The sequence below is a fragment of the Cuculus canorus genome, chromosome 1 (genome assembly GCF_017976375.1).
Source record: "Cuculus canorus isolate bCucCan1 chromosome 1, bCucCan1.pri, whole genome shotgun sequence".
Taxonomy (NCBI): Eukaryota; Metazoa; Chordata; class Aves; order Cuculiformes; family Cuculidae; genus Cuculus; species Cuculus canorus.
In genome coordinates, this window is record NC_071401.1 from 150,004,833 (window position 1) to 150,027,738 (window position 22,906).

At 42.6% G+C, this 22,906-nt stretch overlaps 1 protein-coding gene across 2 annotated transcripts in view; it reads left to right on the forward strand.

Annotated features, from left to right (window-relative positions):
- Positions 1-10,630: 10,630 nt before the first annotated feature.
- TMEM178B (transmembrane protein 178B) overlaps positions 10,631-22,906 on the forward strand; it is a 253,229-nt gene continuing 240,953 nt past the window's right edge. Inside the window, exon 1 of one of the 2 annotated variants that reach the window (XM_054053610.1) lies at positions 10,631-12,736. In XM_054053610.1, the coding sequence (XP_053909585.1) occupies positions 12,355-12,736 (382 nt within the window). In that variant the 5' untranslated portion in view covers positions 10,631-12,354. The remainder of the gene's footprint in view (positions 12,737-22,906) is intronic. The other variant, XM_009560539.2, reaches the window with a different exon arrangement.

Below are 22,906 nucleotides of genomic sequence, written 5' to 3' on the forward strand. Positions count from 1 at the left end.
AACAGAAATGATTTTTCAAAGCCAGGTGGCATCTTGAGCTTAATGCTTTCCCAGAGAGCCAAGCTGTCGAGGCAGCCTTCTCTCCTGGGGAAAGAGAGCAAGTGCTCTTCCACTCTCTTGCGATGTCCTGGGACTTACGCCTGAAATGGTATTGACAGTTCTCCAGGACTGTAGTACATCCATTTTTAATGGCAGAGGACCTCTTCAGCTTAGCAGGGGGTGCATGAAGCTGAACAGGCAAGTGAGAGGAGGACACTGTAGATCTCCACATGTCCACATGCATGTTATTTAGACTGACTAATTTATAGTTAACAGTATGTCAGAGCAAATGATCAGTGATTTAAATGAAGTACTTAAGACTGAAGAGAAGGAATGTTTCTTAGTGGTTAGATCAAGTGACTAGGAATAAGAATTATTGAGTCTATTTTTTTTGTAGCTCCATTACTAACTCACTGGATAACCTTAAGCAAGTTAATTAACCTATCTGCCATTTCATTCTTCTGTAAACTGGGGATAATAATATCTGTTTCAGAAATAGGTTGTGAAGAATAATTGATTCTTAGAAAATGCTTCAGCTTCTCCTAGTGAAAAACATACTACAGAAGTGGAGTATTATTGTTACCAACAACATGCACATAAAACTTTTAAAGGCAACAGTCACAAGGACATATCTTTCTTGGCTAGAACAAAGTATTGCAGGGAGAAGGAAAAGAAGGAAAAATATTAAAATGATGGATCGGCTGAAAAAAAAAGAAGAAATAATAGAGACTTCTGGCTCACTGCTGATAAAAGCTCTTGTAGTTTCTCTTCCATCATTCTTTGCAGAACTCATCTGAAAGGACATCTACCAAGGTTTTCAAATGGGGTCAAAACAGCTGTCCATCTCTAACTCTGTTTGACCAAGTGTAAAAAACAAAGAGCGAATAAAAATGTTCCAGAAATAAAATCTTCAGGAAGACATCAATCTCTTATACAGAAAATCCAAGGAGATTGGTTGGTTCTGTTTGAGTTCACATTTCTGTTTCTGCATGCTGAACTCTTGTCAAGCGCTGTCTTAGATGGAGTCCTCTTGGGTTTGTGAGCTGTTGGCTCCCCTGTGTTTCAGTGGACTTTGATATTTTAGGTCCCTGCTGACCTCTGTGATACATTCCAGTTGAGATTTCTCTCCAGGTTTTCCTGGTCTTAGGGTGTCATGGCCAATGTTGACCACAGGATACATCATTAGGTCTTTGGGAACACTCTAGATACTCTCTGACTGCCTCTATTTGCAGGTCAGTAGGTTTTCCAACATCCAGCTGGACTCCCAAGTAATCGTAGTCAGTTATTTCAGTAGCACTCTTTGTAGACCTAAACATTGTTTATCAGTCTTGCCCTCTTCTGTAGTTTTTTGGATGCAAAGCCATGGAAAGAGCTTATTCTTTGGTTTTAGTTTACAGTGCTTCGCTTCAGTCCTAGTGGGTAACATGAAGATGTAGTTTACTATGTCAGAGTAGCACCAGGATACATGCAGTGACCTTGCACAGTACTAGGAATCAGCGCTGCTCTTTGCTTCAGAATTTGCCTATCTTGAGAAACATAATCAATCTTGCATGCGTTTCCCAGGCTCCGTTTCTTCAGCCTGCAAGAAGATTCTTCTGGCTGGCAGGCAGATTTGTGGAGTATTCAGAATCTTTGTTTTTGCAGCTTGTGCTTCTCTTTTTAGCTGCAAATGTATTTTTTTTTATTCAACTCATTCTCTCTGACCTTGCCAGTACCCAGGCTGAACGACCCCTGCTCCCACATGTGCTCTCTGTGCATCTGTTCCCTTTTTAATGTGAAAAATTACTTCTGCAGAGCCTATGGCTGCAAGTGCCACATTTCCTCTTTTCCATTTTTGTCCTTGGGAAATTTTGTTCCTTAGTTTATTTCTCTGGAAGCAATCAAAAGAATTAGCTTCTTGCAGTCCAGTCTCTTTAACATATCTGTTGGGCAATCAGAGTATGGTCACTAAGGTTTAATACTCTGTGTTGTTACTTATTTGGTGGGTACTTGAGACCTTTACAGCAAAGGTGAATAAATGCATGTCTTCCATGGCACAGCAGTTCTCATTGGAACAACTTCAGAGTGTGAGCCATAATGACCATGTTGTAGATGACTGAATAACCCAAATAATAGTAAAAAGTGTATAAAACTTCTCATTTTTTCCCCTGCTGTGGTGCGTAGTTTGCACAAACATCTCTCTGGAGGCTTTAAGACCTTCTGTTGACAGTTGCTTGCCTTAAGTGGTTGAAGCTCAGTCCTGCTCTGTGACTGGCCCTGTTGTATTCATTGCTAACACAGTATTCGAAGCAGGGCTAGGTTTGTTGTCATGGTCTCAGAGGTGTCCTCCTGATGAGCTGTTGTTGCACTGAGCTTCCTGCTCGTGCTGGAGATGTCTTGACTACTCTTCTTCCATCAATTAAGCAGACAAGCAGCTAACTACTACTGGGCATCAAAATCAAACTGTGTCCAGCCTGGCTGTGGTGGCCCCAGTCTGCCTTAGTAATGGGTCAGTTCTGCTCTAAACAGGATTTCTGAGGATGGCAGCAAGGGGCTGTGCTTGCAGAACTAAGCTTTGCATGAGGTCTTCACAATTGTAGCTGCTACTGCCGGCATGCAAGTCACTGCCAAATGGTCAGCCACTGCATGGGGTCTCCCAGCTGTAAATCCTCTTCAATACAGGACTGCAGGGATCACTCTGGCCCTAAGTCAGATATGTGGGTAGGAAAGCAACTTGCAGTCCTGTCTGGAGACTACAAATAGGCATTTCCCTTGAACATGTTGTACCTACAGAGTTTGCATCCATTCACTGCACTGTAGGCATCTACATTATTGCTGTAAAGCACTTTGAGATGCCCAGCGTTGGAAAGGTGCTCTACAAGAGAGACATCAAGCTGCAGGTTTCTGTAAATGCTTCATTTTGTGTATCAGGTTTAGTGTTACAATATATTGGATTGCAGTTTCCAATGAAAAATAACAATGGCCTGTGAAACTAACTGTCGTTGCGATTTCAACTCAGTATTGGCAGAAGAATAGTCCTTTAGGAGCTGCTGCCGTCTCTTAGAAAACAAGCACAGGTAGCAGCAATTCTGATGAAATGTATAGACTCCCCTGCTCCCCTTTCCTTTATTCTTTGGTAAGAGGAGGAAACCAACGGCAATTGCATGGAAACTAGGTCTTCTTGTTTAGGCATTCATCTCTTCCTTCTGCATATTTCCCACCTGGAACTCTAATCCTTTCTTTGTGATCTAATCACCTCCTCAACAACCAGTTGTGGTATCAGAGTGCAAAAGTTTCATGTGGGGAAATGTGCTGTACGAATGGATGAGCTCTGAAGAACCAAACACTTTACTTTCATGCAAATATTGTTGGTGATAATAAATGAGGAGAAGTCAATGCAAAACTGCTGAAGATAGCAGCATACCTATGCTAAATAGTTTATCATCCTATATGTCAGCTGCTTTTACAGAGGCCCAAAATATGTATATATACACACACGCATTTCATTTTCTTTTTTGATTTTAAATGAATCTACTCTACTAGGACTTCACAGCCAAATGAAATACATGAAGATTGAGGTCTTACTTCTGAGTCATGTTCCAAAATTGAGTGTTTGTAGAGAATATAGTTTTTCTAAGCAGATGCTATTTTTGTTTTTTCTTACTGGTTTTCTTCCCAGTCCCTTCTGGGATGATTTCTTACAGTCTATGAATTCTGATTTTTAACTCACCCTTGTTCTTCTTTTGTGACTAAAAGAAGCACCAAATTGAATTGGCAGCTGGGAGTCAATCACAGATGTGATAAATTCATTATCAAAGACCGTGCTATTAGTCTACAAAGACTGTGGCTCTATCTTTTGGTGGATTAGTTCACAAAACACTGCAGACTGATACAACCCATGTCCAGAAATCTCTCTGGGAATGAACAATGTGTTCTGAAATCTGTCAGAAGCTCAGGCAATGTTGTGCAGTCTAACTTGCTACATCAAGGAAATTAACAGTACTACAGATGTACCTTCATATAAGACTGCTTATATGAGCTAAATATTGATGTACTACAGCAAAATCAGAATTATTCAGGCTTTAATGTATTGAAGATCAATGTGTGAGATGTAGCTTTAAGAACAAAAGTCCCTTCTTACAAATATGCTTATTATTGGCATCGAGAAGTCTGAGTTTTTGATCTGAGTCAGTACTCTTTGGCCTCAATATCTTGTCTCTGCCATCCTGGATTCTTCTTTCTATTTCTATAAAAGTTGCAACATCTATGAATTTTAATGAGAAGTAATATCTCCTGTTTTCAGCTGAGCCCAGTAATGGTGACATTGGAGAGCCATCTTCCTTTTGCAGCTGGCTCTAGGCAGCAAGTAACCTTGCTATATGATTCCCGCACTCAGAGCAATGTCACCTTCATCACTGCAGCAGGGAATGGGTTTTTCCTGCAGCAGGACTTAGGGTAGGAGGCTGGGCTTGCAATGTATCCAGAAGGTAAACTGGGGGAAGCCCAAGAGGCCTTGTATGAAACAGTAGTTGTCTTTAGCAAGGCATTTGGGGAAACGGGTCTGTGGGAGGGAGTTCATGTGAAACCTAGTCCAACTCAGAGCCAAAGGAGCTGTGAAATATGAAGATGTTGACTACCAGGCTGGCAAGACAATAAGCAGGAGGTGTAACAGAGTGACTGCTGCGATTGCAGAGTGCACCAGGGTGAAGCTCAAACTCAGCTTGTGAAAGCAAAGGCTAAGATGTGTTTTCTGTTGTAAGAAGATGAATTTGAAAGAGCCCTGAGGGCTAAAGAGTGCCTGTGTGCTTTGGCTGACTTGTCTCCTAGCCCAGCAGAACTCTCTCTATCAACACAGACTTACACGTGTGCAACTTGGGCATCTTCTTTTTCTTAAATCTTTTCTTGATGCTCCTCTGTCATTGGAAGCACTTGAGTGTTTACTCAGGACTCGACGGAGACAGGGACAAGGCATTCCTGAGTCACTGTGGTGCTCAGCTGTAAGCGTGGTATGTGCTAAATGTAGCGTGATCTACATTTAGATCCTACCACCTGGTTGAAAAAGCTAAAACTCATGGCAACACCTTTAAAGGTGGAGCAATAGCTTCCAAGTTATTCTGCAGTTTACCACAGTGGCCATGAACACTCAGTCTGTGTGGAGGTGGTGCAAGGATAATGTCTTCTGTTGACTAAGTTTGCCTACCAGGCTTTTTTCAGTAGCTTATAGGTTTGCTAAACTTCAGCTGTTTGGGCTGACATTTTCCATGCATGATGTTTGCGTTGGGGAGTTTGGGGGAAAGTTTAATTGCAATTTACTTTGAAAAAGTTCATCCTTGTTTTGCCTAAGCTTAAAATTATTCCTGGAGATGTTCTGGTGCAAAGTGGTAGTTATCCTGCATAGTCAGCTGTGTCCACCGTGTAGCCTTAGGTTGTTAAGAGTGATGTGGTTTTGACAGTTGACAGCTAAATAATAAAAAGTAAGTTTTCACAGGAGGAAGCAATTTTAGTGGAAAGCCCCTGGTGATTTTTTTCGGTCTTGTCTTTGAAAAAACCAAAATCATATTATGGTTCTTTTTAGTTGGGTACTGTCTTTTACCTGTCTCTGTGTAAGGCAATTTAATGTTGTCCATTCCCTCAACTTTATTGAAAAAGATGATATAGCACTGCTCACCTACATATCTTTCTGCCCAGCAATTCATTTTGCTTCTTCCGAAAATAAATCTGTTGTTTAGATGCTACACTCCATTCAGTTCCTGACCCCCTGATTAATTCTGTCTCAGCTCATGCGTGCTTCTCCTGTTCATCATAACTTCAGGTCACTAAATCAAGACTCTTAGAAAACACCAGAATAAAAATTGTCCATGAATTGCCATTCACTTGTGTCTTGAGTTCATGAAGTAAGATGCATGATCAGATCCTATTCTCTACACGAACTCTGTTTCCATTCGTGGTAGATGACGGATGAAGTAGGACTTTGCAGTACTGAGATGGTGGCTGTTTGGTAAAGAGTTTGGGGGCTGTGTAGTGAGCCCAGAAGAGGAAGACAAGTGGGGAAAAAATATGATCATACAGCTAAGGCAATTGAATTGAAATTGAAAATTGAATTTTATTTTGCCCTTTGCGACAGTCGCTATTATGAAGCTGAGCAACTCAAATAAATTACATTCTTCTCAACTTCTGCCCATGTGGTCCCCATTTTCGGTGTATGCAGCATCAGTCATCCATGCACTAATTTGTAGAAATACTGCCCATCATGTCTAGAGCCAAGGTGACTGAGAGCTGCTCTCTGAGGAAGAAAAGTGCTAAGCACTTTGAAAGTTTTGGTTCTAAGCTTCTTTAATTGAGCACCCAAAATGCATTAACATGTTTGAAAATATTGGCTTTTATCTCTGTTCCTCAGTAGGGAGCTGTGAAGATAAGTTCATTGATGTTTGTAAAAAAACCCAACAATCCTCAAACACTACAATGAGAACACCACTATAGAAAAGCCCATGAGGAAATTAATCATTCTGTATTGAATGCAAGATCTGGATGCTCTGCAGTAAATAGTACATGCACACATTGGATGATAAGGAGAGGAGAAAATTTGAATAGTGTTCATTAAGTGAGCAACATCCATCCTTTGCGCTGAAAAAAGCAGGAGACCCATGGAAACAAAAAACATGTAATTAAAGATTGTATCATAATGTGTTATGCATAAGGGGTGAATTAGTGTTGCATGGGTGATCTTAAATTTGGCATCCACTCGCTTGACTTTGCCATCCAAATGTTTTGGGTTTTTCTTTTCTCAGAGAGACAGCAAAACAAATTCCTCTTGGGAATTGGCAGGAGTGAGGGCAGAAGACATCCTGCTAGGTGCTTGTGTGTTCAGCTAGATACTAGTGTGTGCACAGCTAAACACTACTGTGTACATAGCTGACTGCCTAATCTTTATGTGTGTGAGTGTGCGCATGGCTAGTTTGTCATTATCCAGCTGCATGGTGTTTCCCTCTGGAAATGCCTTTCTCTATTAAAAAAAATAAATTAGAAAGAGCATTAAGACTGGTTTAGATGCCTGGGTTTTAGATGAGAAACTTTTACATCTCATTTTGCAGTCCACATCTTCCTTTATAGAGCCTCTGCTTAGTTCTGAGTCACCTGAACACCCCAAAATCTGTTTGACTGATGGCTCACATTGTGGGAGTTATCGTAAGATGCTTCCATGGGATAGACAGCATCTTTTATATTTGTGTCAGTCAAAGACTTGGGATGCTGAGGATTTACCCACACCAGTATCCAAGGTGCATTGAAATGATAAAAAATATTAGTAGATATAATTTGTTATATCTGTGTTTGGTTTGATTACTGTCTTGTGTTTGAAATCTTGTAATTAGAGGAGCGAACTGCCTCCAGGGCCAGTGCTACTCCAAGTAATGCAACATAAGCGTGAGTTCCTTTGGCTTCTATAGGCGGCTCGTGAGAAAAAATGAAAGCTGAGCAGATGTAAATTAACCGTCACCTCCTGGGAAATGAAGATCACAAAGAGAGGAGAGAAACAGTGAGGATCATCTCTCCCTGTTGAATAAACTGAGTTAGCAACACAGATCCCCAGAAATGGGAAAAACGTTTACTTGCTCAATCCCCTCCCCCACTAGATGGCACTGAACTCTTTTTCTTAAAAGAAAAAGAAAAAAGACGAGGAAGAAGAATATGGTGGAGGTCATTTTGATGTAAAAAAAAAAAACACGAAGGAAAGCAAATTGCAATTGGTTGTCCATTAACCCTGCCCTTCCCCCCTTCTAACTGAACACCCCGCCTGTGTGTACCTTGGTACAGGCACTGTCTTTGCTTTTGTGTCAGAAGCTTTCTTGGAAGGCAGTGGGTGATGGTAGATGGAGGATGCTAAGGAATGCGGAAACAATCCTAGGAGGGAATGGAGAGGAGATTGACCCTATCTGTAAGATAACATTCGTGGTGAGGTATAGCAGGCAGTGCACAGGGCTTGTCACAAGGGATTTGCTCTGAACAGACTCGCCGGGTTCCGCTTCTCTGTCCCATGCCTTCAGACATTTTTCCTGTGCACCCATGTGCTTTAGCTTTCCCTCTGGATCACTGAAATTGTAACCTGCAGAAGGGAAAGCCTCAGCTTTCGGTCCTTTACTCAAACTGCATTTTCGCTCCCCGATTCATTTAACACCAATGAATTACCTGCCTTTGCCAAGATGCCCTTAATTCACTGTAGGGAGCGGTTTCCACGTAGCGTGCCCAAGTACGCATGGAGTTTTTTTAAAATGCCTTTCTCCCAGCTTACATTCATCCGTAGATCGACAAGGATTGTTTTTTTATCCCCTGTGGTGAGGCGGGGGTGGGATGGGAGGAAGAGAATTTAATAATGATCTGTTTGTGCCGAAAAGGGGCTGTCTATAATAATCTGGGGAAGAGACCGAGGAGAGATTCTTAATGCTTGCAGCAAGCAAGATCCTGCCCCTTCTGAAAAGAAGGGGATAATGATTGTGAGGGAGAGCAATGTTTAATGTAAGAGTTAAACTGGAGCTCATCTGAAATCCAACACTTTCTCCTACATTTATATATTTAAGGTGACTTGCAGGAGGATGCAGACTGCCATCTGATAAAGCTAAAGCAGGCAAGAAAAAAAATGCATAGAAACTGCCACTGAAATGCCTTTTCAGAGAGAAAGATAAAACCTGGAACTGCATGATGATTTTTGGCTTTCAAAGCCATGTTCAAGAATGACAAGAGGATACAAGTCTGGCTTCTCCAGGTGCAAAAGTCTCCCCTGTCCCAAACTCTCTTACTGCCTTGGAGTGTGACAGAAAAACCTGACACTGGGACCTGTCTGGGTCCAACTAAATCTTGGCTCTTTGGATTGTAATACTAATGTTTGACTAGAAAAGACTTGTAAGTATTATTACGTGATACGATTTTCCTGTCCCCTAATGTATCTATGGCCAATATAATGAGCAAAACAGCTCTAGGAGCTGGATCCTCCATTTTGCCCTTACTCCTAGTCTTTCAGTTCTGTCTAAACTGGAAGTTTAGACAACAAACAGTTCTGTTTTCCAATTCGGTCTAAATAGAGAATAAATGTAGCGGGTCCTCATGCTTAATTAAATCTCAAATCCATCAACCCTATCAGCCGAAAACCACCTTTGGTAGAATCAAGCTTGTTTCCTGTTCTCATCTTCCAGCTTTGGACTTGATGCTAAAAATTGTCAAAGAAATCCAGGTGCACTCTCCTCTCTGTGTGGGTGTTAAAACGAGAAACCTGTTCACTATCTTCTTATAGAAGCCAGCAGCTTTTTGACCACAAACCTCTACATTTTATCCCCAAACAGATGACAGATATGGCTGCTCCAAGCCCACTATAAAATGTATTTCTTTTTATGTACTGACATTTGGTAGCTTGAAGAATCCAGTTATAGAAGTGGATCCACCTGTGCTTAACTGTTTTTAAAAAAACTTAAAAAATTTACCTTTATTGTGAACAACAGAGGGAAGCCCTTTAAACCAGAGTCTTGCTTCAATAGAACAACCAACTTTATCTAGAGCTTTCCAGATACAGTTAATATTCACAGTATAACAGTGAAATTTTGCAAGAGAGCTGTTTCAGCAGATGTGGATTATCGCAATGTCTGTGGTTTGGATGACTGACTTTCCTTTGCGAGTTTCGTAATCATGCAACTGGGTTAGGCAATACAGTACTTCTCAAACTGAAAATGGTCTATTGGGAGAGATGCTATTTTTAGCCCTAGGTAAAAATCCCAGCTGACTCAAGTGTTATGACCCCCCATTTTCCCTTATTTGGGTTGTAACACTTGGGGCCTGTTTTTGCCAGGTAAAATGGAAGAAGACATCTTGACTTTTTTTATGATACAATTCAGTTTGAGGCCAAAATCTGGTAGGATTCAGCCATGTGTTTTTTTTCTGATGCAGCTATATTTCACAAGAAAATCCGAGTATGCGTTTCTGATACTTCAAGAGCTACTATGTCCTCCTCTCTGCACTGGAGCAACCACATTTTGTGTGTTTAAAAAGCTGCAAAACAACAGTACTCCTCTCTTGGGGTCAAGGTCTATCACCAACCTAGGGTAAAGACTGCTGTGCTTATTTTCCATTCAGATGATGCAGCTTGGGCTTCAGGGGCTGAAAGCTGGTAGGATCCAGCATGGATGCAGATTTTTGCGGCACTTGTCCATGGAGAGGCATCAGGCAGTGGACTTTTTGGTGCAGTAGGAGTGACTGCGTTGTTTGCTATTCATGGTGTGGAGTTGCTGGTGTGTGGGTGCCAAATATTGGATGGGGCTAACTAGGTCCCTCTGCCAGCTCCAGGATGCTGTGCTACTCACAGAACAGGATGTGCCAGGATCCAGAGCTTTCTGATGCAAGGGGAATGACTGTGATTATTTCCTGCTTAAACAGTACAATTCAGTCTGGAGGCCTCAGTTTTCTTGATCGCACAGAATCCAAGTCTTGAATCCAGGTTTTTCATTCAAGCTCATGCTTTGTGGTATGTAGTAGGCTGGGATTTTTTGGTGCAGTAGGAAATGGCTCCAGTTGTCTTGCATTTGGTTGACACAGTGTAAGGGCTTGTGACCAAGAATGAGCAGGATCCAGTTAAATCCAGGTTTTCCATTTTCCCCTGTTAAGAAAGTAAGGCTTCGACATTTCCTGCCTGGGAAGTGGTGCAGTTTATCTTTAAGGAGGCTAGAGAAATAAGAAATGAGTCTCACGTTGCATGGGTGACATCACTGGCTTTTGGCTCAGCGCTCTGTATTCTCTGTCTGTAGGCTTTAGCCAAGGCTGCAGGGCTCGGTGTTTGAACAAGGAAAGATTCCCAGGTGTACAGAAGATTGGATTCACTCTTATTTGGGTTAAAAACATTTGAAATGAGATTTCTAAAGCTTGGGGACTCCAACTCGCCTTCTGTTGCACTTGATCTCTACAGGATGGGTGAGTTATTCCCATTAGAGAGAAAGGGAGTGGAAATTTAAGGAGAAAAAAAAAATAATATGTCTGAACATATAATTGCCGATGCCAGGGATACGACTCTCATGAAGCTGCCAAGCTAAAAAATCTGAGCTCCGACGTGGAGATAAGGCCATATGGCAGAGAAATTATGTTGACAACAGTTAGGGGCTGCTTTCCTCTCCCCGTGTAAGGTGTGTAGCTTTCCTTCCCCTCCCTCCTCCTCCTCCTCCCCGGTTTGTTTTGGTTTGCTTTCTACCCCCGACCTCCCTTCTCCTCCCTCCCCGCTCCTCAGCATCCTTTCCTCCAGCCGAAGCCCTGCCTTCATCTTGCAGATGGCCAACGTGCCGCCGCGTTAGGCAAACTGTGCATAACACATCCCAGCAGCCCCGGGGGGGGGACACGAAGGAAGCTGCTCCGATCCCGGGGTGTGCGGGAAGGGTGTCGGTGCGTGCGGGCAGAGCGATGCTGGGGCCGGGCACCGGAGAACCGGGGAGCATCCTTCGGCTGATGGGGATGACGGCGCAGATGACAAAAGCGGGAGAGTGAATGGCAAGGCTGGCGGGGAGAAGCCGAGGTGTTTCCGAAGCCGAGATGTCAGTGACTGTCAGCCCAGCCTGCTAAGGGGGAGCGCGGTGCACGCCCGCCTTTCCAGCTCCAGCCGGGGAGGTTGTGTCGGAGCCGCGATTTAAAAGGGCAGCAGCGACAACAACAGATTGCTCCCCCCTCTCCCTCCCCCTTCGACCCCGCTTTAAACCTAAGCAAGCCACCGGCCGCCCAGACGATGATGCTCTCGCTGAGCCGCTGACAAAGAAAAGGCGAGTCACCCATTCCCGACACCGGGATAACGGGGCTGCTTGGAAGCCGGAGAGCGCTGGATGCTGAACTTTTCCGTCCTCTGATGATGCTGGGGTGAGCCTGCTGAGCTGAAAGCCATCTCTTCTGGATTTCTGACCTGAAAGAGATTAATGGACTGATCAAACAGCTTTCAGGTAGCTTTCAGGTCTTTTCAGGGGGGATCCATCCCTTCGGTCCCGGTCGCTCAGGTGCTCGTGGTGACGGAGCAGGACATCTTTGTATAGGTGGGTCGCTGGCTTGCTCCTGTTTGAGGTGGAAGGCTGTGTTTCACCCTGCCAGGTCTCCTCTGTAGAGGAGAATAGGCAGATGAGACTCCAGGACTGTCCCCAAGGCAGAACTTTGTAGCACTCTTGGCATCCCTCCGCAACGTGGATGTGAGCCACGGGGGTTGGGGATGTTTGAGGCAGTCTCGGCCAAGTGACACCTAGCAGCTGCTCCGGAGGTTTTGCATCGTCTCAACGCTCGAGGGCTTTGCCTGTTGTGAAGATGTCCATGGTGTTTCTGTGAAGCTGAGGTATGGCTGCTGGAAGGTTACTGCTGTATGCTGGCCTCTCTTTAGCTCTGTGTGCCCTGGGCATGCTGGCTGTGGCAATCTGCTCTGACCATTGGTATGAAACTGATGCCAGGAAGCACAGAGAGAGGTGCAAGAGCATCACCACTAAGAGAAATGACCCTGGCTTCATTTATAACTCCAACAACAACCTGCCTCTCAGGGCCAGCAGGTCTAGGTTGGACCGCTGGGAAGGGAAACTCCTCTTGGCAAGAAACAGGAGGCAGATCTTTGCTATGAGCGCAGTCGATGAGTGCAACAGACAGTACAACTCGACCAACATGGGGCTCTGGAGGAAATGCCACCGACAAGGATTCGATCAAGAGCTGGAGGAGCTGATTGCCAAAGGTAAGGGCTGTTCCTTTTTACCAGATGAATGTGCCAGGCCCTCCTGAGCTGAGCAGAGGCTGACCAGAGCCATTTGCACTTACAGATGGGAGCTGGCGTCTCTAGCCAAGTGCCTCTCCTTGCAATGGGTCAACTGGCCTGGCTGGTCATTGCTTCCCAAAGGACTGCCAGGGCAGTTTCCCTTGGGGTCTCTGTTGCTGAGGCATGGGGTTTGGGAGCAAGAAGGCAGTGGAGGTGGGAGCAGACACAGCCCAAAATGTCTTTCTTATGTCTCAGTCTTAATGTACTCTACTCATCACCATGGTATCAGATTATTTTCCACATACCAAGTATTATTAAAGCAGACATTGGATTTTTTTTAAAATATAATTTGACCCTGGTGACTCATGCAAGGTACATATTATTTTATTGGAGGCTACGTGTGTCTGTATTTCATCGTTCCTTTACTGAATGCCCCATCAGTCCCAAAATACACCATTTGCAGTGCTCACATGTAGGCTTTTTCTGTCCTCAAATGGAGAGTAAACAAAGAGAAATGCAAAAGAGCAGGAGGAAACCCAGCTTGCTGTTTACACTGAGCTATGTTTTGGAATATTTTCAATGTCTACAAAACATTACATGAATTTATTAGGAGTGTTAGAAAGGAATAATTTCTCTTGGGGTAGAGATGCATATGTTTGCTTGTAGCATTTTTGTGCTATGTTTTTTCTTGTCTTTTGGTCCTTCCCTTTTCCCCCCCAAGGTATCAATTCAAGGTGATGGTCAGTTTGCCTCAAATGTTTCTTTGATCCAAAGTATAGAAAGGGGAGATATGCATAAAAACCCAGCCTAAACATCTTGTCTACAAAAGATGTATGATTTTGCAGGATGATGATGGTTTCAGTAGAGTATGACAGCATCTTTGCTACCCATGGCACGGTTATTCCATATAGCAAAATAACACGTCCCTCCTGTGGTTCTTCCATTGCATATCTCCAGTGGTTTATTTCCATAGCAGTGAAACCATTGCTTCTTTCACTGTACAATCTAAAACTACTTGTTTTCTAAGTGTGTTCTCTGTCCCAAACTCCCTTGATAGCCTGCATTAATTCCCTCTTCAGACAGTGCAAGAGGAATTATTGCTTAAAGCTAATTATTCATGAGGGATATACTCTCACATGTGCTTGCCAATGTATACATTTTGTTCCGTATGTTTTAAAAATGAGCAGTAGAGGTGAGTAGCATGGTGTAGACTTGAAGTGAAACAGTACGAACAGGTGGTGTGGCAGGGAACCTAGCTGGGATCCTGTCTGTGTTGCTAGTGCCCCTTAAAATCTGGTTGCTATTTAATGACTCCTATGAGATGAACTGGTGGCTTCAGTCCCATTTGTAATGCACAAGTGAATGTGTCCAAAGTCTGTCAGCACCCTGGCACCCTGCTGCTGATTTCAGTGCCGAGGGAGGAATTCCTCTTCCCTCTCTAGGTGAGGACGTGGACGTGCTGGGAGCTCTGCCACGTGTGCTTGCTGTGCTCGGGGCGTAAACAAAGAATCCAACCTTGACAGCGGGCAAACATGTCACCAGAACTCACCTTTGGCAAATGGAGTTTCAGTTATTAGAGAGGTTTTTATGTCTTGAAATATGTGAGACTCTTTCACTGCCTGTGGTGTTGTCCTCTGAAATGTCCATTTCTCCTGTCAGAAACTAGTGAAATTGCCTGGCACTGGGTTGTGTGTAAGGGTAGCTCTGCTAAGTGTTAGCTGTAAAGAAAATGTGGCAACTCAAGCTGAGGTAGTTAAATGTCAGAGAAGATAGTCTTCAAAAGATCCTGCTGTAATTCGTGCATGTTCATGTGTATGTGTGACTGTGCGAGTAGTCAACTAACTCTAAATATATACAGCGTTCAGCTGGTAGCAAGGGATTCCCAGAATCAGGTACAGTGTGCGTTCCTGCACCCATATTCCTGGACATATGTGTCTGCAGATGACCAGGTAGCCACTTTGCAGAGTAGCTGCCCCAAGGTCAGAAGTGCAAATTATTCTCATAAGGGAGGTACGTGCAAATATTGGTGTGTGTCACTTCTTGCCTTCTTTAAAGGTTTTTTGATACACATTTAACAAACTTCATTGTACCTTGAGGGAAGTGTTAAAAGAGAGAAATTTTTAACACTGAATACCAACATTATAGTTCATTTGATGGTCTTTCTGGAGTGAGGATATGCCTATACTGTAATTCTCAGCCATGATGGAGGGGAACATGTGTTAGCACTAACGCTATGGAGGTATGTTCCTTTGGCAATTCCGGATTAAAACATAGATAAGCAAGTATAATGGGAATTTTATAAAATAAAGCATTTGATTTGCTCAGAAATGAAACTGGAGGTATTATAGGATGTCTTGTCCACTTTATGTTTTCCTAGATCAAGAGAACTATTGGGTTTTACTTCCTCCTTACCAAAACGTGATGTAAAATACCTGTCTGTTAAAAATCCTTGTATGCTGGAATCACTGAATTAGAAGGAGCCAGCATTATATGGGTAGTCAACTAGTGTCTGTGTTCCCATCTAAGGCCACCTGCTAGACTGTTTCTTTATGATCGTCAGCTATGCAATGAAAGTGGAAGAAATGCATTTGCCATCGTTGTCTGAAATTGAGAGCTGCTATAAGTTCAAAATGAGGCAGGTGTTCTAGTTTCTTCCTGACAGCACCACCTTGCTTTTCTAGTTTTTCTTCCATGGCAGACACTTGTCTGGAGTTAGAGGTTGCATGAGTGAGTGCTTGGGCCAAGCATGCCCTGTGCGGCTGTGAAGAGCTATAGATGTACTTTGTCAGTACATCTATACAAATACCCTGACTGGGGTAAATATTCCTGCACAGATGAAATGCCTCTGTGTGAGCTCCAGGGCAAATACCCTGTAAAAGAGGATGTCGTTGATACTTCAACCTTTTACTCTCCTTCCTCTGCCAGCTGTTAATTCAATCTAGCACACCTCTTCTGGAACTGGATAAACTAATGTAGGTTCTGGCCCCAAGTCTTGCATGAAATGCTGTGTGTAATTGGATGTAAATACTGCTAAGGGTTGGTGGCTTTTTGTTTTTTGCTTCTTTTTTTTTTTTTTAAGCTTGACAGGATCTAAGTGATCCTTTTATTTTGAGACAGATCCTACATTTTTCCCAAGGCAAAACTTCCAGTATTGAGCATGGTAGGTTTGTCTATCAAAGGATAACAAAAAATGCTCATTAAGAGACTAACTAGCTTTGCAAATACCCTGCAGTTATTCTGCTTATGAACTCTGTTGAAATTAATACAAGCTGTAGGCAATGGCTTGTGGCAGGATCAGGCCCTATGGTACTTGGCAGTGTTCTGATGCCAGTGGTTTTAAAAAACAGTGCTGTTCTGAATACGCCAGGTCAAATCTGTAACTCTATTCTGTATTTATTAGTTTTTACTTTCTGGCAAATGAATCGAAACCTTTATGTTGGATTTTGCTAGAAAAAATGGACATCTCTTACTTCAGATGTCTTATTGGGTAGATATAATAGACACTAAAGCATGGATAAAATAGCTGGTCCTATTTATGTTAGAGCTATCTCTTTTCTTATATTACCATAGGACCCAGTTGCGTATTTCAAAATAATACAATTAGATAAATAGGCAATGAATTAAAACAGATTGCCACAAGTGAGTGTACTTGGGGAGAGGCAGGCAGACATGAGACCAAAGACCTGAAGAATATTCTAAAGCTGGATCAAAATTGGACCGTTAACTTGCCCTTTTTGTTATCATGAATGAAAAAAAACCCCAACAAAACAGAAGCAACAGAAATTACAGCCATTAAAGAAATTATTGGAGTTGAACATGCAAACCCAGGGCCCAGTCTTGATAACTCTTACTCACCTGAATAATCTCTATTCCCTGAATGGGCTGTTTTAACTGAGGTAAAGCACTCTTGTAGAGATGAGCAGTCAGAAAGAAAGGGCTTATAAAGCTGGTCCTCTGATTCTGCTTTCGTATGTGATTAAGTCTTAGAGCATCTCGGCACCAGAGTTTCACTCCTGATCCGTAAAGCCTTGCAGAGTCAGGAAGCGCTGGCTCTGGGTTGTTCAGCACAATGCTCTAAGCTTCTCCCAATACTCAGGTGTCTGTCCAGTCTCCTTTGTGAATTAAATAGCACTGCTGCTTAACACCCCTTTGAATTCAGTGTTCTCTATATCCTATTAGATCCACTGTCTGCCTGTTTACCACTGAGTTTCTAGCAAAAGCAGCATTCCCTCCCCCTACCAAAAACATCGCAGTGAAACGACTACCCCCACCGCTAAGCAAGCAGAGATTTGAAATGCGGATAAGTGACCATTCATGTCAGAGAGCAGAGTTTATGTCCTGTTTCATCAAACACGGGCTCAAAAATCCTTCTATGTGACTTTTAGTGACCCAGAAATAAATCTGGAAGCCACAGAGTCTGTCTGCGTCCTACAACAATGTTGCTCAGATGCTTTCCTGCACTAGTCGGAAGGAAAACAAGAAAGAAAAGGAAAAAAAAAAAAGGAATTACATCATTTCATTATAAAGGTACAATAAAGTAGATGAAGAAGTTGCACAATAACCACAGACTATTCCATTTAGACAATTACTACTGAGAGGACCTCTCATCTCACTTTTGGAAGGCTGCCAGTTAAACCTGTCTGGATTGGGTTCCGCTGCCTGCTATTGGAATCCAATTTTATTGAAAAAAAGAATTTACAGTGACCTTATTATTTCAGTCCCCCTTTTACTTTCCTTCTTCCCCCAAGATCTGTGGAAGTCATAGTAAATCCTATTTTTAAAACATTTTACTGCAAGTATAATTAGCTCATGCCTCCACTGAAAAAAAACCCCAGGTAACTCCTCTGCAGCCTACCTGCACCTCAAATAATATGCAGGATTTCTGGGATGAAAGCATTCTCTGTTTTGGTTTGTCAGATGCATGGCACAACTGAGGAAGAAGGGCTTAAGAGGACTACTCTGGCCGTCACTAGGGATTATTTATACACAATTGGAAAAGCCCGGAGAGAGGCTACTCACAGCTATCTCTAGGAAGGAACAAAAATATTTTCATAAAACCACTTGCAATACCTTGCAATGCTGCAGACTGTACTTTTAAAATGCTGTGGTTTTGCCAGATAAATTAGGACAGCCATTTTTTTATGTATCCTTCATGCATTAAAGAATCCACATGATTTGTTTAAAATGTGTGTTTGAAATCCCAGCTGTTCTCCAAATGCACTCATTATAAAAAGGGCTTTATTGAAGTCTCAATTCTGATCCTAGTAAAGTCAATAGTAAATGTTCTATTGAACGAGGTGATGCAGCAAGTTCAGGCCTTTAGCGTTTTGTTTGAGGTTAAAATTGGCCCTGTATCGAAAGGCCAACACAAGGTCTGTGCTTACTTCTGTCACAGCAGAGATCTGCTGGAGGGATCCAGAGAAATTTAAGCAGTAGACAGCCTTTGCGTTGAATCAGTGGCTATGCAGGTATTTAGCCTTCACCATTTCTGATGCTGTAATTATTCTTAGTCTACTGATGCAGATCGGAAGTCAAATAACTGCATGTTTCTAAGATACAGCAAAGACATCTTCTTGTTCAGAGATTTTCTAAAATCATTTAATGGATGGAATCACGGGTGTTTTATGCATGTGAGTTCCAGGAGGATTTGCTCCATCGTATTTTAAATAAGCAATTTTAATATTTTAATTGCATCAAACTTGAATAGCAATTCATTAAAAAGTATCTTTACCACAAGTAATGAGAACCTGACACATTCCTCTGACACATCTGAGATAATTAGTTTGATAATATATATCTGCTAAAAATACTAAGAACATATATGTAATTTAACAGAGCTGCAACTGTTTTTAATCATGCTGTTTTAAAGGGCAAATTTCAATCAAGCTGTTGGCTTTCAAGCAAAATTGCCAGTGAAGGCAAATGGAAATTTTGCCTCAGTAAAAATGATGGGATCGTGCCCTTCTCGAGAGAAACTGATATTTGCAGAGCTGCCTGCAGGACTGCATGTTTAATTCCTGTTCATTTAATTGAGCATTCAAATCCTTTTGAGAAATCTCAGCATTTCTATCCTTTCTGCCTATTGCTTAAAAACTTCTAAAATAGCGTGGAGGAAAGGTTTAATATAAGTGCAGTTGTGTTCTGTTTACTGTAAAAATTAAGATATGAAAGATTATTTTACTTAAATAGTGATGAAGTGATCTGAACTATTTCATCATCTCCAGCAAAAAGGAAAATCCACATTAATATTGCTTTTTCTCATTGAAAAAGTCTTTATCTGCACTCAGAGTAACTGTTGAAGAGTAGAATGAGTTCATTAACTATTACAGAGCCAGTAAATGAGGAAGAAGCATTTGTGTTTTGTAGATTCTGCAAAAATATGACAATCATTTATAATGCAAGTTACTTAATGGCTCATCGCTAACGAAGTGTTGCTGGAACCCTCAAATATGTATTTATCACTTTAAGAGCAAAAGGAAGAAATAAGACAGCATTACTTAGTTTTTAAGGTGTAAATAAATAAAGAGTCTGGATTCTGCAGTCCAAATGCCCTCAACGGACCATTCAGAATAGGATCCATTCGAAAGGAAAGAGTATAAACTAATGCATTTTCTCTGCAGGAAAGAAATCAGACTATAAAATGGAAATTTCCGCATTTTGTTTCTCATAAAGCTTAATTCTTCCACAAATAAATATGCAGAACTGCCCAGCTGAGCCTGCTGAAATCGTAATACTTTGTAGATAACTATTGAAATAGGTAGAAGAAAGGTAGTACTGTGGTTAGGGCAGGGCTTACAAAGCCAGAATTCAGTTGAAGCTCTCTTACAGTCTTCCTTCATGACCTGAGGCAAGTGACATAATCTCTTGTACCTCAGCTCAGTAGCACCATAATAGGGATTTCATTCATTATTATTAATACCAGTTAGAGTTCTGCTGTAGGATTTATGAGCCTTAATCATGGATCAGAAATCACAGATCAGAAAAATGTCCTCGTCTTTTTGACATGTTGCTGCACTTTAAATACTGGAAGGTGATGCAGCCTTATGAGAAAGTACAAGGAGATGACAAAGTAATTACGTTCAGCGTGACCAGCAGTGGTTTTAAAACACCAGCAGGCTAACCACATTCCTGTAAGTACCATGAAATGCAAGATTCCTAGAGGAGTTGTAAAGAAGGATAGTGCATAAGAGGTGCAGATGTTTATAAGATAGTCATCCAAAGATTGATGCGTGGCACCAGAAAAATCATGGGTCATGTCTGCTTGAAATATTAATAAGTAGGTGATGGGGATTGACCTCTTTGGTTGACCGTAGGAAGAAATTGACATTTCCTTAATGAAGACAAGTAGATTGCACTAATGAGATAGATATTGGGACAGCAGTCTACAGCTACTAAGAGAAATGACACGGTCAGAGTGATGTGTGAGGAAAATGATATTTCTAGCAGCATCTTGAACAGATACATGGAGGGCAAGATCACATTTGTAAAGGTCAGAAAAAGAAATATTGTAGCAATAAAGGCATGAGATAATGAGAGCCTGGATGGAGAAAGTATATGCAAACCTTAGACATCCTGTGGATCTATGGAGGCTGTGAGAAACATGAGATGAAGATGTTGCTCCAATTGTTGTCCAGAACAACAAGAAAAAAAATAGTGTTGGCTGTGATGATCAAGAGGGGAGTTACTGAAGACAGTGTATAGTAAAGAAGGGAGAAGAATGTTACGAACTCTATTTTAGCTATAAGCTCAGTTGATCTGTGTGTCTATGGGGGAGTGTTAGAGACTGTGGCTATGGACCTTAGAAGGCAAGTTTGTGTTAGAGGAGTGAATCTGAAAATTGCTGCATGGAGGTGGTAGTGGAATCTATGTGATAGAAGTTACCAAGGTGTAAAATACAAAAAGAGAAAGCCCCATGACCTCCCAGCAGAGCTGGGAGAAGAAAAATGTCTTCTGGAGGACGTGCAAAAGGAGCAGATTCAAAGGTGGTGCAAGAAAAGTGAGCAATGTCTTGGTGGCTGAAGAAAGACACCATTTCAGGCTGAAACAGCACAAGAGACAGGTAGCTCACATGCTGCAGCAGAAGAGAACAGAGTATCCAGACTATGCTGAAATTTGCCTGGAATTTCAAGGGGAGACTTTGGCACCAGCAGTTGCAAGGGAGAAGAAACCGCACTGAACTGATGGTGGGGACTCCAGGAAGCATTTGTACCTGGCGTATTCGAAGAGATTGGTGATGAAAGGATGGAGAGAAAAAGACATGGTATTTAGAGAGGGAAATAAATGTCTTAACATGAAAGTTGCATTATGAGACTAAATTGTCAGAGGGGAGTGAGAGGCCAAGGAGAAGAGGGAACGAGAGCACAAGGGCAATCATAAAGTGGAGAGAAAGGATAAGACTGGCTCAGTGGCATGGAATGAAGGAAGACAGATGCATAGGAAATGCTTCATCTGTGGGAGAGAAGAATGAGGAAGGAGTTGTAGGAGGGGAAGAGGATACTGAGGGCAAAGCTACTGGAAGAGGAAGATCATAATTTGTCATTTGTCTCATGGAAAAACTGGCTGAAATCCAGTGTAACAACTGAAGTCGGGGCTGGAGAAGGTGGGAGGGTCTCACAAGTGAATCAAATGTGGCAAAGCGGTGACTATTACTGTGAGTCCGAGGTTCAACTGAGCTTAGATGGAGTAGTAAGTCTAGGAAATGAGCTGAACTGAGTGGGGGAACAACGCATTTGTAGTGGAGAAAGTTAGCCATGCAGTGGGGCTCCCATGAGAGATGCTCTGCTGTGAGACATAGCAGAGAGCAACTGGTGTGGGTCAGTCGGGATTTGGGATGCTGGGGCAGGAGAAGGTAGAAGAATGCAGGGAAAAATGTCTATGAATGAAAGAGTGCAGCATGGATAACATCAGCATGTGGAGAAAGGAAGGAATGATGAAGAGGGTGATAAAGGACTGAGAGGAGGCAAGGAGTCCTTAATACTAATGATTTGAGGTGACAGAAAGGCCAGGCAAGCTTTGTGTGAATGTGGTCGCTGATGGTTGTTGCAGTAAGAGTCCAGGACATTGTCCAAGCAGTGGTGCAGAAGGATGGGGGTAGAGCACAGGGCCCAGTAGGAAGCCCTTTCTTTTTGGTGACTGACAGCGTCAAACAGGGTTGTAAACTGAATGGAGGAGATACTAAAACATAGACCTTAAGAAGCAGAGAGGTCCCTACCACTGACTCTCTTCTATAACTTGCCCTGTCTTTATGCTGAGAGTTCATCCTTACAGAGGTGTCGGCATGGTTCTCCCAAGTAGGAGTCAACGAGTTGTCCAGCTCTTGGAGCAACCATACTCCTATCTCAGATTGAACCTCCAGTGCGGATAAATGGATACTAAGAACAAATTCAGGATATTTTCCACGAAGCAGGGGGAGCAGAAGGAGGTATTTGTGGAGCTAAGAGGCTTTTATGGATAAGGTCTTTTCAGCCTGTCGCACCTTTGTCATAGTGCTTCTGCACTTGAAGGTCTGTACTCTCCCAAATAAACATCAGCGCAGCTAGGGAATCCTGGGTCAGAAGTAACTGCTAGGATCCCCTGGCAATCTGGCAGATGCTCTGCTGGTCTCACAATGAGATTTCTCTTTACTGAGTGGCTTGCTATTGTCTGTGCCCACTTCCGTTTCTGACTCTAGTGAAAGTGTAACTTTAGAACAAGCTGCAGTAGCCTGATGTGCTTTAGGGGTGCCAGAGGAGCCAGAGGTTTATGAATTATACGTATGATTTACAGAACTGGCACTCACACCTCCATGAAGCAGAGCTGAGAGGATCTTCCCAGTATCCCCAGCTGCTTTTCCCAGCAGCCCTACCTCAGTTGTGCCTAGAGGGACTCTGCACTCAATGCTGAGAAGGAAACTGTGTCCCCTGAGCTGCATCTCTTGTCAGATGACAGGGACTGCTCTCAGGCTCTGAACAACTTCGTCCCTCCCTCGTGCCACCTCTGTTCAGAGCAAATGGCTGACCTACCTGCTCAAAAGTGCTCTGTGATTCTGTTGTTTCCTACAATAAATGTGCGAGCTGAAACACCATAAGGAAGAGGTAATCCAATATGTTCCTTCTATATGGCAAAATGGGTCCCAGTAAGTTATCCCACCAGAACGAACGAAAGTCGCAG